Consider the following 15,335-nt stretch of genomic DNA (forward strand, 5'->3'; position numbering starts at 1 on the left):
TCAGATCGCGACTACACCACCCGTGGCAATAACAGGAAGTGACGCAGCACGCTTACCGTAATGACGTCCGTAGAGTGACAGAGTATCAGTGGAACGACGATTGACTGTTTCAGGGAAGAACCCATTAAATGTGTTGCTGATCCAACAATTCTTTTTCAACTTTCTTTAACATACCAGTACATACCAGATCGTGATCTCAGATCTACTGTTGCTTTTGGTTCTCAGGGTAGAGGCGCGAGTGCGGTAGAGCGTTCTCAGTAAGGGCTCGACTATAGAATAACCTTCCACTAGGAATCAAGACAACCTACCTCTTCTAAATCTCATTTAGAGAGTAATCTTTAAAAAATGGCTTTAAACTAGATTTCTTATGTCTCTGCATGTATTTTTCTGTTTCTATGTTTGTAAAGCACTTTGTAAACATTTTTTTAAAGTGCTGTATAAATAAAGTTTTGCTGTTATTAAATAAGGCTGCTTATTTACTCAACTCTTTCCTAGTGTGTGTCCTCAATGTGCCTGACAGATACTCAAAGTCTTAAATGTGTCAACTAACATCTGAAGTTTAGGAGAATAATCACATGGTCATGATTTCTATAAACACATAAAAGATGTGACTGTGTGTTAACAATGACTGACTTAACACTTTATGTTGTGGTCACCTTATATGGAACTCCAAGAAAACCAGGTGAAGGTGAGATTTTTCAAATGCAAAAACATATTTAACCTGATGTTTTAAGTAAAAGTAAATCACATCATATTGACAAGATATGAGACAGTTTACCTAAAACAAGTTTATTAACAGATTAATTAGCATTGACTTGTCTGCCAACACTGGTGGCTGTATATGATCAAGTTTACTACAACATCTGGAACACCTGCTCCACCAATGTGGAGATGAGGAGCCCTGACAAACAGTGTCAGAGCTGTAAGGACTTTCAGGAAGAAGACTGGAACATTTCTGATGAGATGTGTAGAGCAGAGAAAGATTGGCAGCCAGATCAGGACTAGCTGTGGCAGATGAAAACAGGAGACAAGGAGCTCATCGGGCCCTTTATCATTTTGGACACAAGATCTTTCTGACAGAACACACTGATCTCCTAAATTATTTTTAATAATTGTTGCACTTCTACTGAAAATCACTTGATCACCTAGCAGTTATCAGACGATGAGAAGGACATCCTATTTTTGCCAAACAAATGTCTGAATTGATCACTTTGAAGAATGAAAAAAATAGATAATGGTGTAATTTCAGTTAAATAATTAATGGACAGAAAAAAGAATATGATGCAGGGTGCTCGCAAAAGTCTGAGGGAGGTACAAAAAAAAAATACATGACAAAACAAAAAAGCTTATTTCTTGTTGTCCACTTTCAGACTTGTCCAGTCTCGTGTTGATTCTCTGTGCCTAAAAGCAAAAGCGAGACTGTTTGGATGAAGCTGACCACGGAGAAAGTTCTGCTTCCTCTCTACACGTCCTCTTCATCACTTCTTTTAGTCCAGTGACAAGCTGAAAAACAGTCATTTATTACTCAGCAGCGTCACACCAAGAGAAATGGCAGAAAAAAATGTAACGGCAACTTCCAGGCTTTTGTGTTTATGTACCCTCTAAAGTCAACAATATTACTTCGATAGCTCAGAGTGTATTGACTTTGTAAAATATTTTCCCTTGCAGGAATGACAGTTTACTCTGAGCCACCAACTTAGGTAATTGCGAGAGATTCCAAAACACTGGGCCTGATGCAAGAAGAACTCACAAAAGGTGACAGGGACACTGGATTTAACAGAACTTGTGCAGTGCCTGTTCTAAACACTTGCTCCGGAGCTACTTCAGAATTATTTCTTGTCATTAGCGAGTCCTCCTCAAACACTTCTACACTTCACTTGTTATTGTTTGTGTGCTGGATATTATGTGCAGAGCTTTTTATGAACAGTGTACAGTGAAATTAGAAAAACATTGTGTTGATACCTTACCTGGTTTATCTGCAATGATGATTGTATAGTCAATGTTTTTCATTAAGTGAAACTGAATTTGCTTTATTACTGTTCAAATATGTTGCTCATAGGTTTGAAAGACTGACTCAACTGCTGTTGTGACCCAAAATCACAACTTTTCAAAATTAAAGCTCTGTAATTCAGCTCAATGTAAAGCATTACAGGAAAACACCAAACATTTCTCTTATACTTTGAAGACAAATTACTGGGGAGTGATTGAAATCCCTGTGTCCTGTCTGTGTCAGTCCAATACTGTGACATACAAATAATCAAATGTCCAGTGATGTCAAAAACATCATGGATTATCCCCATCACCAAGAAAAAATCTGTCCCAGAGATTAATGATTTAAGAGCAGCTTCCCTGACATCACATGTTATGCAATGTTTTTGGAGCAAGTCTGTGAAAACCTACTTGTTAAAAGATGCCTTGTCTTGTAGGTTCAGGATCAAACTGTCAGCGTTAAGGTACACCTTGTTCTGAGATGTTGCCACCTGCAAACACACACAACAGCCATTTACTTCATCATCACCGTGGATTATTTTTTCTATGTAGCCTCTCATTCTGGGATCTTGTAACATTTACACAATTTAAATCTTGCACGTTTCATGCAGTATAATTGGGAACAGACAGAAACGATGTTGCAGGAGATAAATAGTATTACTGACCGACTTAGCGATGTTCTGCGCTGCTCTAATTCTCCTCAGCTTCAGGTAACCGGGGTTCTTAGTCACTGCTTGTCCCAACTGACATACACAAATAGACAAAGGAAAAATGAAATGTAAAGTCAGCAATTGCATTGATCTAGACCAGACATTCCAAAAGTGTGGGCCGCGGCCCCCTGGTGAGTCGTGAAGCCACTGCAGGTGGGCCGTCAGAAGTCATCAGAAAATAAATAGATACAAAAGTATCTGGTAGCGTTGATTACCAGCAAACATTTATGATCTTTTAAAAAAAAGTAATCATCACAGGTAATGAAACAGACACGAGATTTAAATTCCACGTTGTTCTTCTGTATCTGACATAGGTATATAGCAGGTGTCGTTGTATTTCCTGACCGTCACATTAACACTTGAACGCATCCTTAGCGGGGAATCATAGGTGAGGGAGAACTTTGTTGTGTGCTGGGTCGAGCAAGATGGAGCAGAGGAAAGCTGCTAATGACGAAGGGGAATCAGAAAGTCCAACTGAATCATTCAAAACTAAAAAGAGGACTTGCAGAAAGGACTCAAGTGAGTACCAGTCGTAGGCCTAGAGGACAACCCCCAAGCCTGTGTGTGTGCGCTGGGATGCTAGCTAACGAGACCCTGGGACCATGTAAACTGCGCCGCCGCCATTTAGAAACTAAACAGGGACAATATTTATCCAAGCCTCGAGCATCTTTTGAAAATACACTGAGAGCATCGGAGCCAGCTACGATGCAACATCACCCCTCTCATCAGGTGAGTTACAGGTGACACAATGTCACTTTATGCGATGTGTTATTCAATATCAAGTATATCGAGATAAACTGGTTGAAGTGTCAGACTAGAGGAATTCCAGTGTTAATGTCAGTTTATGGAAACGTGATAGCAAGTTTTTTTTGGTGGGGGGGGCCTTAAACGCCTTAAGTATATTGGTTATGCCTCAAATGTCTTTGTCTTCTCCTGGATATTCTTGTTGTGCTCTGTTATACAAACAGTAAGAATATATTTTTTAACAATACCCTATTTGCACTTTATGTATTTTACATTGGTTGCTTTGCAAATTGTTACGCTTAAATGTGGATGTTGTTGGATTTGCACTGCATATGCCTGCGTTCGCTATAAAATTAATAATATGTATGATTCTAGTCCTGTGTGGATCATATGGTTGTGATAAAGGGGGTTGTGGGTGGGTCGCACACATTTTTCAGTTTTCAAATTGGGCCGCGGCATTCTTAAGTTTGGGAATGGCTGATCTAGACTATTCAGTCTTCTTAGTATACATCAAGTCCTAACAGTGAACAATTGACTCCCAAACTCAAGTTTAGGCAAAAACAGAATGTGAGCACTGGTTCTTTCACATCAGTGAACATCCCAGCAGAATGCAATGTTCGAGGTGGAGCACTGCTGCTGTCACTGTAACTAGGAGAAGCAGGTTAGTCATGTGATCAGTCAGTCACCATTTTGGCAGCTTCAGCCTCTCCCTCAGCCTGGATGATCTTCTGTCTCTGATCCTGTTTGGCTTTCTCCACATAGAACTGAGCTCTCTGGGCCTCTTGCTGGGCTAAACACACAAGAACAGAATTACTGATACAATTCTATGTACAAACTGATTATTCAAAAATGTTCAAAGCAAAAGGAAAATCATTTCAGAGGCAAGAAACATTTCTATAAACAAATATTTAAACTTAATTTATATTTATATATAACCAGGCAAGCAGCAGCTGACATGATGTGAGGCCTTGTTCAGACCTGGTATTAAAGGGATAGTTCACCGAAAAATAAAAAGTCACCCATTATCTACTCACCACTATGCCGATTGACTGTTTCAGGGAAGAACCCATTAAATGTGTTGCTGATCCAACAATTCTTTTTCAACTTTCTTTAACATACCAGTACATACCAGATCGTGATCTCAGATCTACTGTTGCTTTTGGTTCTCAGGGTAGAGGCGCGAGTGCGGTAGAGCGTTCTCAGTAAGGGCTCGACTATAGAATAACCTTCCACTAGGAATCAAGACAACCTACCTCTTCTAAATCTCATTTAGAGAGTAATCTTTAAAAAATGGCTTTAAACTAGATTTCTTATGTCTCTGCATGTATTTTTCTGTTTCTATGTTTGTAAAGCACTTTGTAAACATTTTTTTAAAGTGCTGTATAAATAAAGTTTAAAGAGTGAATTTAAAATTTCTGTGAACTATCCCTTTAACATCACTTCTGAGAGAAGCCCTCTCAACCGGACAGCTGTAAGTTCGGTAGTTCATTCCTGGTGTTAGAGTGTTAGGAATGTGTCTCCTGTAACCAACATGATCAGATCTCACTTCTCCATTTCTTTCTGTTTACAAAGACTACGTGATGCTATTGACAATGTGTTTGTGAGTCGGTGTGAGTTGGTGTATGTGTGTGAGAAAGAGAGAGGCAAGGAGCTCTATTTCATTCAAAATTGTAAAAAATTCAATTAAAAAAAACAAAACATTAATATGTGGTGTTCAGTGTTAATATTGTAGGTAGAAATAATTCAGTGTATGTGAAACACTAAATGTGTAAAATGATTTAAGGTTAATTATGAAACTGTAGCAGGTAAGAGGACGTCAGAGGAGTAGGTGATGCTTCATATGTGGCCCAGGATGCATTTGTGTTCACACAGTGATTGAATCTCAGGAAGCACTGATCACAGGTTTGAATTCCTTCAGACCTCCTCTGACCACTTGTCATCGGGTCACTCGGGTGTAAATATTGGGTCTGAATGAGATCACAGAGTACCTCCCAATGTGGTCTGAGTAATCAGATCTCACATGTGTCCTCAATGTGACTTTTGATCAAATCACCTCTATTACGTTAATACCAGATGTAAACAGAGCTGACTTCAGTTTCCTTGCTTTGTATTTGTTAAGTGTTATGTCTTTCTAAACAAGCTCATTTAGAGAGCAAAGCATCAGTTAAAACTCATCTGCACATTAAAACATAACCTTTATTAAATTAAGTCTATTGTGATGATCAGCAGCTTTCCTTGATATGCAATTAAAATTTCTGAAATGTTTAAAGTTAACACAACTGAGAATAATCAACAGCTGTTTTCAGACACAAGTTTCAGAGGATGACAGGAGAATTGAGTCTGGCCTTTCTGCGGATTTAGCTTGCACACATGAACAATGCAGCAGGAGATTACCCACTCAGACGTGTTCACAACAACAAATAAATGTGTGTTCAGGCTAGGAGGGGTGCAGCAGGCAGACGCAGGATGTAACGTATTAACTCTGCTGCCGAAATCACATTCTTTTGTCCACAACACATCGACACAGGTCTCTTGACATCTTCGTCCTATATGTAACTATGGCTCCACTTTTTATCCAGATATACGTTTTCTTTTTGTTTTATTTCATTTTCCACATCTGCCCCGTGCAAGAAACGTCCTCAACAGACAAACTCGCTCACAGTGAATCCTGCTGTTTCTCACCTCGACTCTCCAAACCTTCTGCAGACTTTATACGAGGGGACCAGATGGAGAAAGTCTAAAGAAACTCTAGAGGTTCTCAGTCGGACATTTGTGTTCACACAGGGGCCCTACCCCTCTGGAAAAAGTCCAGAAATCTCAGCGCATGTCTGAAAGCAACTTAAGACTAAGGAGGCAGCATTACAACATGATGGCAGCACGAGTGTGGTATGCTGAGCCTTACCAACTTGCTTGGCCTCCACAGCAGCAGTGTACTGGCTGCTGAAGCTCAGCTCAGTGATGGATACATCGTCAAGAATGATGTTGAAGTCTTTGGCTCTGTCATACAGCTCCCTGCGCACCAGCAGGGACACCTGGACAACACATTCATCGAGGGAAAAGTTAACTATAAATAGGATGCAACAATGTTACAGGCCAGCATCATTGCAGCAGCTTAAGGAAATGTAAGGCTGTGGTAGCAACAGTACCTGTGCTCTCTGTGTGATGAGCTGTGAGGCGTTAAACTTTGCCACCACGGACTTCAGGACCTCGTTGACAATGGAGGGCAGGACTCGCTCGTCGTAGTCCTTCCCCAGCTGCTGGTACATGATCGGCAGGTTGGACGCCATGGGCCTGGACAACACACGCACTGCTATGCTCACCATCTGTAGATCTAGAGACATACACGGATATTAAACTGAGAAAACTGAGAATAATATATTATACAGAGTCTGTAAAAAGTATCTTTTATATTATATTAATTTTATATATTTAGTATAATACACTGACTTAAACATTTGAGCCGAGAAGAAGCTTATAAAGAATGTGCAAGACATCCAATATGTCTGTTATTGTTCATTAATGTGTCTTGTGTGTTTGTTAAATTGCACTACTCCATTAGCTGTTTCTTTACATATTAGTGCTCTCTTCTGGTGAATACAATGCTTATATCAATATGATCTCTTTATTATTTCTATTTAATGTGTGATTCATATTCCCTCCCTCTGTGTCATAATAAGTGACGCTGCATATAAATTAGGGTTAATTTATTAAAATGATCTTTCTTTATAGAAGAGTTAAAAACATTATGGCACTATATTACATGATTTTTATAGCATTCGAGACCTTTACCGCCTTGTGGTGTGTAAATTACATTTGAGGGATTTAATAAATAGGATTATTGTATGTTGATGTATAAATTTAGTTTATCCTTGAGTCCAAGTGGGCTTCATTATCTTAGCTATGTCATGGGGAAAGGGTCATTGAACTATTTCAAATCAATACTCTTATCTTTGACAAAGTCTTAGAAAAGTATTTCTTGAGATGACTGGGAAATCTGCAAGCCCTACAATGCCAAGCTTTCCATTTCACCCGTTACTACCTAAAACCTTTGTGAAAGAGGAAAATAATTTGTCTAAACACCCACAAGGCCTCCCTAGAACTGAATCCAGTCAATGTGACACCTTTGTGATGTGGTAGAGCGTGTGTGTGTGTGTGTTTTTGTGATACCTTTGCTGCCAGTCAAAGAGGAGATCTTCCTGGGTTTGGCTCTGATATCATAGATAATAGGGTACTGGAACCAGGGAATCCTGCAACACAGACATTGATGTCATGTTACTGGTAGTTACAGTAAAATTATCGGTTTCAGGTTTAGAGGATCCAATCACAGAAATGTCTGGCTGTTCCAGCTACTGACTGGATACAATATAAACTGAATCCCATGACTGCCAATGAAAAAAAAGGTAAAGGCCTATTAGAACATGGTGAGCTCAGACCCCAGTCCACATCGTTTGTCATTCAGGGTTCAGAAGTGGCTGATTACGTTTACTGGGGTGCCACATGAGAAACCCAGATGGTTGCCTGGGACCAAAAAAACTAATTTTCCCACGAGGTTACATATCATTAATGTATATTGAAAATCCTGTATTACCGTTTTATCTTTGACAAGAACTGTTGCAAGAACAGCTTAATAGCCACACAAACCTAAAAATAATCCAAATCAGTGGTTTGTCTTTGACCTAATGGGCCAGACACAACCATCATGCCATACAAAGCCCAGGTCTGATTTAGCTGAACAAAAAGATGCTGTCAGAAACTGAACAAAAATACTCTATAAATAGTCCAAGTGAACACATGAGCCAAATATGAAAGAATACCCTTGAGGTAAGATACCCTAAGATGTAACATTCACAAGGCAAAATGTGTTTCACAGTGACCTTGACCTTTGAATACCAAATTCTAGTCAGGTCATCCACGAGTCCAAGTGAATTGTGCCAGATGTAAAGATTTTCCTGACCTGAAGTCTTAAAATATCACAGGAACATGAGGTCACTGTGACCTTGACCTTGGTAGCAGTTCATATTTGATTCTAAGTGAGTGTTGGTAGCAAATTTGAGTCATTCCTTCAAAGTGATCTTAAGATATCACACTAGAGAAAAACATAAACATAATATGTGAAGCCACCATGACCATCAATATCTAAGGAGTTAATCTTTGAGTCCAAGAATGTTTGCACAAAATTTGAAGACATTCTCTCAAGTCGTTAAGAAATATCACATTCACAACAATGGGATGAATGGACAACTGAAAACAAAGTGCCTCCATCCACTGGCTGACGTTGGGGCTCGACATAAATATCTTACATTAGTTGGAATTGTTTTTTGTTCATACACATTTTCCAAACATGTTTGAGACTTTTTATTCCTAAACTATTTTCCCACTCTCACAGGCAGGCATGCATGCATGCACGAACAGCAAACAGGCAACTGTTAAATTTATACAAAACTAACTTTACCAAACGTGCCCCTTTTTGATCTAATTCACATAGATTTGTTGTTCTCTAGCAGGAGATCTAGATGCAACAGGCTTTGTCAGGATGATCTGATTTTTGATCAGCCATTCTCTGGGTGTGTTCTGTGGTAAAAGATTGATTGTCACGATTGATGAGTTTCATTTGAGTGATCTGTTCCACCAGTGAAGATTTAACAGTGCGACCACTATATCGCGGTAAAAAAGGTAAAACGTTTTTGATATTGATTTGAAGTCACATCGCCCAGCCCTAGTATCGAGTGAGTTGATCAACAGATCCTACCTGAAATGCAGCCCCTCAGCCAGAACAGTATCCATCTGCATGCCTCCAACCCTGTTGAAGACGATGGCTCTGTGACCACCTTCCACTGTGTCCACACAGACAAACACACACACACAAACACACACAAACACACACGTAAGAAGTGGAAAAGTTTTGACATTTAGCTGAGAATGTCAGCAATTATTTATAATCAAGATGTAACCAACTGGTGTTAAATCTTATTTTTAAGTGTCTGCCTCGTAACCTTAAAGATACTACCTCCTATTACAATTTGAGAATTATCTAATAAGTCCATGACTGAAAAGAGAATGTAAGAAACGAAAGTCTTTATGAAGAATTTTTGATGTCTATGTCAAAGAGTCCAATGTAACCACCAGGCGAGAAAGAAATACTCAGATCTCTGTTGGAAAATGGACCATGTTCAACATTATGAGGAAAAAATGTCTTGGAGTGCATCTTTATTTGCTTGTGTTGGCGGTGCAGTTCTTTATTTTGTGTCGGCATTGTCAAACTAGCTAACTTGTGTCTTAGTTTGCAGGTTTATAAAGCTACAAAATGTGTCCCTGCTGTTATCTCAAAGATTTAGGTAAATGAAGAAGGGGATTTCGGCACCATGTTCTCTCTAGTAGCTGAAATACTGCAGGCTGGAAATCTGACTCTGCACGAGGAAGCACATGCAACAGCCAGTTGTATGTGATGCTTTCTAGTCATCCGCATCTCTTGGTGCCATCTGGGGGCATGACCTGCCACATGGTGAGAGCTTGATGTGAAAGTCCTGTAGAGTTGTGTTTACCTGTGTAGGTGGCTTCTTTGACGCCATATGCCAAAGCACCAGCTCCAATCAGCAGCTTCAGTCCTAATCCTGCTCCTCGTCCACCAGTTGAAGACATCCGACCTGCCACATCCCGCAGCTGCTGGAATAAGCGCTGAAATGTACGCAAGACACACACTCCTTTAAATATCTAAAGTACATAGTTCTGGTAAAATTATTTATTAAGTTTTGGGGGATTTAATTAACTTAGCATCTCATGGTTGGATCATCTGCCAACATAACCAAAATACCTTACTGTGTGATACTACTACTACTACTACTTCATATATAACCAATGACAACCTCTGACTATGACACAAAGCCATGCTAAACTTAAGACTGACCAGCAGGCCCCGTTTTGTTGCTTAATTTGGTGTCAATAAGCTGTAGAGTTTTGATATTTCTTCAAATTCACATATTGTGACATGAGGGGCGTTGTTTACCATTATGCATTTATGGATGTGAGATGTAACATAGGGCATCTATAGGGCCAATGTTATAATTCCCATCTTACAATGTGTAATAACAATTTTACTTTAAGATTTACACAATACATAACTCACCAATCGGGTTGAAAGTTATTGAATGGATACAAGATAAGGGTGTCAACGATTCTGGTTCATCGTTGCCAAATCTATATTCGCTTTGAATATTGAAAGAAGTATAATGTCCTAACAAAGACCTTGTCGGTGGTAGCTGTTAGGAAACTTGCTCAATGTGATATCAATCAGGAGGCGGTGACAGGGAGCCCGTGGCCTGTAGCCCACAGTGGAGCAGCACCTGTGCTGAGTAAACCTTATGTACCGGTGTAACGAAGAGAAGCCGCACAATGCTCAGCCACTACCTCAGAACACACTTATCACACCATCAGCTGATCTCGGAATCAGTTACTGCCAACACGCAAACAGAGGGACACGACATTGCAGATACATGGACTCAAGGCGAACTCCACATTAACTCTGATGAAGCAAAGTGAAGTGAGAAGAAAAGGCCACCAGAGCAGCTCCTAGCTCGTGGTGTGTGATCACCAGAGACTGTGTATCAGCTCAGAACCCATCTACAGTCCCAGCTCAGCACACACGACCTTCCGTACAAGCACCGTGCAGCCAACTACTGCGCCATGCTAGCTGACCTAACGCCATGCTAGCTGACCTAACGCGAGTTCCAGACGCTTCCTCTGCTAACAGCTAGCTGGCTGACAGTGTTAACGATAACTTGCGACCACACCATTTATGCCTTTAAGGACAGATACACGTGCTACTCAGTCGGACGAACAAACTAGTGAATACATGTAATTCAGCTTTTAAAACACTTACATTAGGCTCCTTGCTCGCCATGCTGCCGTACGTCAAACTACAAGGTCGACACTAAACTCCGCCCCATAAGACTCATCAAGCGCAATGCACCGTGGGATATGTAGTCCTTATTTGGCCCACAGCCAGAGGGGATGTCTCGTGCACCATTTAAAAGATCAATTCAGAATCCAAGCAGAACGGATAAACTTCGCAATGGTTTTGTATTGTAGTGTTTTACTGTAACATTGGATGTATCAGGTTCGGTACTGGACATAAGAGAAGAAAGAACATGTGGCACCTTCCTTCCTCTGGGTTATCTAATTTTTACAAAGTCACCGCTGACAAACACAAAGGTCGAATGACCGCCCAGTTGTATGTCTCCGCCCATCAGTCTCGATGCAGTTTACATTCATGTTTGACTCATGTGATGGTAAAATGGAATTCATCATAATAACATGTATGAGCAACAAAATCTAGTTTTGTTCTCTGTTGAGTACAAGTGAACGGATGAGCCATATTAGGGAAAATTCTATCAAGATGTCAATTTCAGTGGTTTCTAACCAGTTAGTGTTTTTTATGCTGTAACTGATCGGTTTTAATTATTTAAACCAGACATCTTCTAACTTGTCTTAGAATCTACTGACTGTAAGACATCAGCTGATTCATTTCATTTCATTTTTTAGCTGATGCATTTTATCCAAAGCGACTTACAATAAGTGCATTCAACCCCGAGGGTACAAACCCAGAACGAAGAGAATCAAGAAAGTACAATTTCTTTAAAAAAAGCGCTATAAGTAAGTGCCATTTAAGTGCTACTAAATTGTTAGTTTCCAAATTGTATTCAAGGTGTAGTCGGAAGAGGTGTGTTTTTAGTTTGCGGTGGAAGATGTGTAAGCTTTCTGATGTCCAGATGTCGATGGGGAGCTTATTCCACCATTTTGGAGCCAGGACAGCAAACAGTCCTGATTTTGATGAGTGTTGGCTCGCAGCGGATAACAAAGGTAACTCTGTAATTTAACTAATCAGCATGCAGATGATACATCTCTCAGATTTAAAGATCAGAAAACCCAAAGCAGTCACAAAATATTCCAATAAGAGCATCAGGTTTGTATTTAAACATTGTGAACAGTCAAATCATGGTTATCAAGTTATGTACTGGATTTTATACTTACAATGATCCAATAAAAAATTCCCTTTTTACATTTGGGTATTTTACTTTAAAAAAAATGTTTATAAAGGGAATAAAATGTTTCTTAAGCTTTAATATCACACTTGAAACTCAAAGGAACTGGTATATGGTCTGTATTTATATAACTCTTTTCAAAGCACTGCAGTTTTTGCCGTTCAGCCATTCACACACATACTCTTACAGTGAATCTAGGTGCATCAATTCTCTATGATATATTACTCACACACTGCCTACAGCCATCAGGGGCAACTTGGGGTTCAGTGTCTTGCCCAGGAGCACTTCGGCACGTAGACTGGATGTTTAACAAGGGATCATACTTGATGAGGTAGAGTTCAGATTATGAAGGCAGAGGGAATATACTGACTTGTGCAGAATCAGCAAGAAATCAAATCAGCGTTTTTAAGTTTGAGTGAGGTTAAGTGAACAGTGAGTGTATGGGTTTTAGCACACACACTCAAGTTCCCATTTGTTTCTGTGAAAGACCATGTTTGAAAAACCCGGGTGTGTGTTTATAATATGAATAACTTTATCCAGAGTGTAGTCTTAGGGGTATCTGGGAACATTCAGAGCAACAGTTAAGTGTAAATGTCTGAAAACAAGCCATGTCTGTTTTTTAAACTTAAGAGAAAGAGTGGCTATGATTTTTCACCTTAATATAGTAAACACCATTATGTGTAATTTCAGTATGCATACTGTCCTCATTTACACACTGTTCAATAGATGCTAAATACATTTAAAAGTATACTCTGGTCAAGTTCTTCTATTGATGGCCTGTCAGTGTCCCAAATGCTTGCATGAGCTACAGTATATTACCTGCAGGTTAAAGGTCAAGTCCAGGATTTGCATTCCGACGAAGCTTAGAAAAAGACACCCCTTCACTTACTGGGTTTTGATCAGTGTCCGGATACCTATGCAATCATGATTATAGAAACTCAGACAATTGAGCCAAGGTCGCCAAAGGCTCTGCTTGACATAACTCCACAAATCAATTACACAAAAAAGGTATGTGACAAGCATTTTGTGTACAGAGAATATTAAGGGTCATTGGTCCTTGTCTTGGGAATAATCTCTAATGAACCACTTACATATTCATGTATTTCTATCCAAGTAGAACTACAGGATTGCTCCCGAATCATGCATTGTATTTGTTTCTAAACGAAAATCTTTAGTGTGTTGCTTTGTTGATCAGTACGTCAACTTCTGCTCGTCTTGTACTCTTGCAGGTGGTGCAGCCCGTCCAAAAGGCAGGAACAGAAGCTCATCAGTGGAGTTGACGGCTGAGAGTACAGATCAGTTCAGCTGCAGTCTTGGGTCTCACGCCAGAGCACCAGCAGAGCGGCGGATGCACAGACACAGTCCAGGTCTTTTTCTTCTCTTCTTACTTTTAACACCAATGCTGAGGTCCAACACAAGGTCAAAGACTGTACTGACATCCAGTTCTAAACACATTTCATATAAATTTCTCACTTCTTTTTACAGAAGGGGATCAGCATATGGTGGGTATCAGAAATATTTGGTATAAATTAATGAGCTAAGAAAAAAACATAATTTCTATTATTATGCTAATTTGGAAAATAATACTTTGCCTCAATCTTTATTCATCATTGCATCATATTATTACTAATACATTAACATGTGTAGGTTTTAGGGGCTGGCTGAGGTGAAACTAATTAAAATGTAATACAGTGTTGAGTAGAAATATCTACACCACTGTGTCCGTTTCTGTTTTGTTAATTCAAATCTTAATGTATAAAAGAAACTACTACAACGGTCACATACTGTATATGCAGTGGTTCAATATTCCCATCACCATTCCCACCATCATGGATTAAAAAGTAAAGGCTGCTCATAATGGACAGAAAAGTAATGCTATCTAATAAAGTAAATTGTTAAACATATATGGGGAAGCTAAAGCAGAGTGACTATGGGATGCAGACTTGAGCTGTTGTCAAAGGCATGACAAAAAAGGTGATTTTTTTGACACAATGTTACCATGATACATGTCAACAGCTGTCAGTCATCATCTGTACAGATGAGTCTTCAAAATTCAGCTGAACCTAAATATAATTAATTAATGTTTACACACACTGCAACTGCATTTCAGTTCCTGAAGGTGGCAGTTTCGCTTAACTAATGTCATAGTCATACTAGCTGCTTCACTAATTAAATATTAGATTACAATTTTAAGTGTTAAGAAGGCGGCAACACATGCTTTCAAATGAGCATGTAACCTTATTTGAAAGCAATGCAATAAAGACCACACACGTTATTACAAGATTGGATGACTTTAATTCACTACCCCTGTCATATTAAAACAAATCTATTTTACAAATCTCAGTTAGCAGCTAAAGTAAAAACAAACAATGACATGAATGCAGTGAAGTGGACAGGAACTCGAAGTTCAAACCTTACCATGATGTACGGAGTAGAGCTATGTTATACACCATAAGCAGCTGTTAACCTCAGGGTCAAACTCAGATTAAACTATAAAACAGGTGAACTACTGAGAATAAAGGATGCGACTCATTGCGACTCTGTCAACACCTGATGATGATTTTAGTGGAAAGTTAAACAATTTAAGGAAGTGTAACTCTGAAAGTAAACAACCAGCACATAGATGTTCTCAGTAAAACTCCTTGTGTTGATGAATGCTTTGTGTCATTGTGACAATGTGCAGGTTCTCAGTTCAAACAATGGTACAGTACAGACTAGAAGCAGTCCAGCTTAGCCAGTGGCTCCTTATGGTGGACAGGAATAAGAACAGGCGCTTGGGCCTCCATTACTCTACAATGGAAACCACTGTTCACTGTTTGGTGTGGACAGAACAAAGGACAGGTTTGGTTGTAGA

General features: G+C 39.5%; 1 protein-coding gene across 1 annotated transcript; it reads right to left on the bottom strand.

Moving 5' to 3' along the window:
• Positions 1–773: 773 nt before the first annotated feature.
• LOC133010565 (prohibitin-2-like) lies at positions 774–11,382 on the bottom strand. The gene is made up of 10 exons (XM_061078154.1): positions 11,320–11,382; positions 9,986–10,118; positions 9,193–9,277; positions 7,611–7,690; positions 6,590–6,774; positions 6,346–6,475; positions 4,130–4,233; positions 2,655–2,732; positions 2,401–2,480; positions 774–1,503 (listed from the first exon to the last, which is right to left on the bottom strand). The coding sequence occupies exons 1-10, from the start codon at positions 11,338–11,340 to the stop codon at positions 1,488–1,490; spliced, it is 912 nt and encodes a 303-aa protein (XP_060934137.1). The 5' UTR covers positions 11,341–11,382; the 3' UTR covers positions 774–1,487.
• Between the last annotated feature and the right edge of the window lie 3,953 nt (positions 11,383–15,335).

Source organism: Limanda limanda, chromosome 9 (genome assembly GCF_963576545.1).
Source record: "Limanda limanda chromosome 9, fLimLim1.1, whole genome shotgun sequence".
NCBI lineage: Eukaryota > Metazoa > Chordata > Actinopteri > Pleuronectiformes > Pleuronectidae > Limanda > Limanda limanda.

What these genes read in the sequence shown, in the direction of transcription:
- LOC133010565 (XM_061078154.1), bottom strand. Translation starts at nt 11,340, where the DNA reads ATGGCGAGCAAGGAGCCTAAT. An exon ending in TGGCGAGCAAGGAGCCTAAT is followed by an intron (nt 10,119 to 11,319) that starts GTAAGTGTTTTA and finishes CGTACATTTCAG; the next exon opens with CGCTTATTCCAGCAGCTGCG. An exon ending in CGCAGAACATCGCTAAGTCG is followed by an intron (nt 2,481 to 2,654) that starts GTCAGTAATACT and finishes GTGTGTTTGCAG; the next exon opens with GTGGCAACATCTCAGAACAA.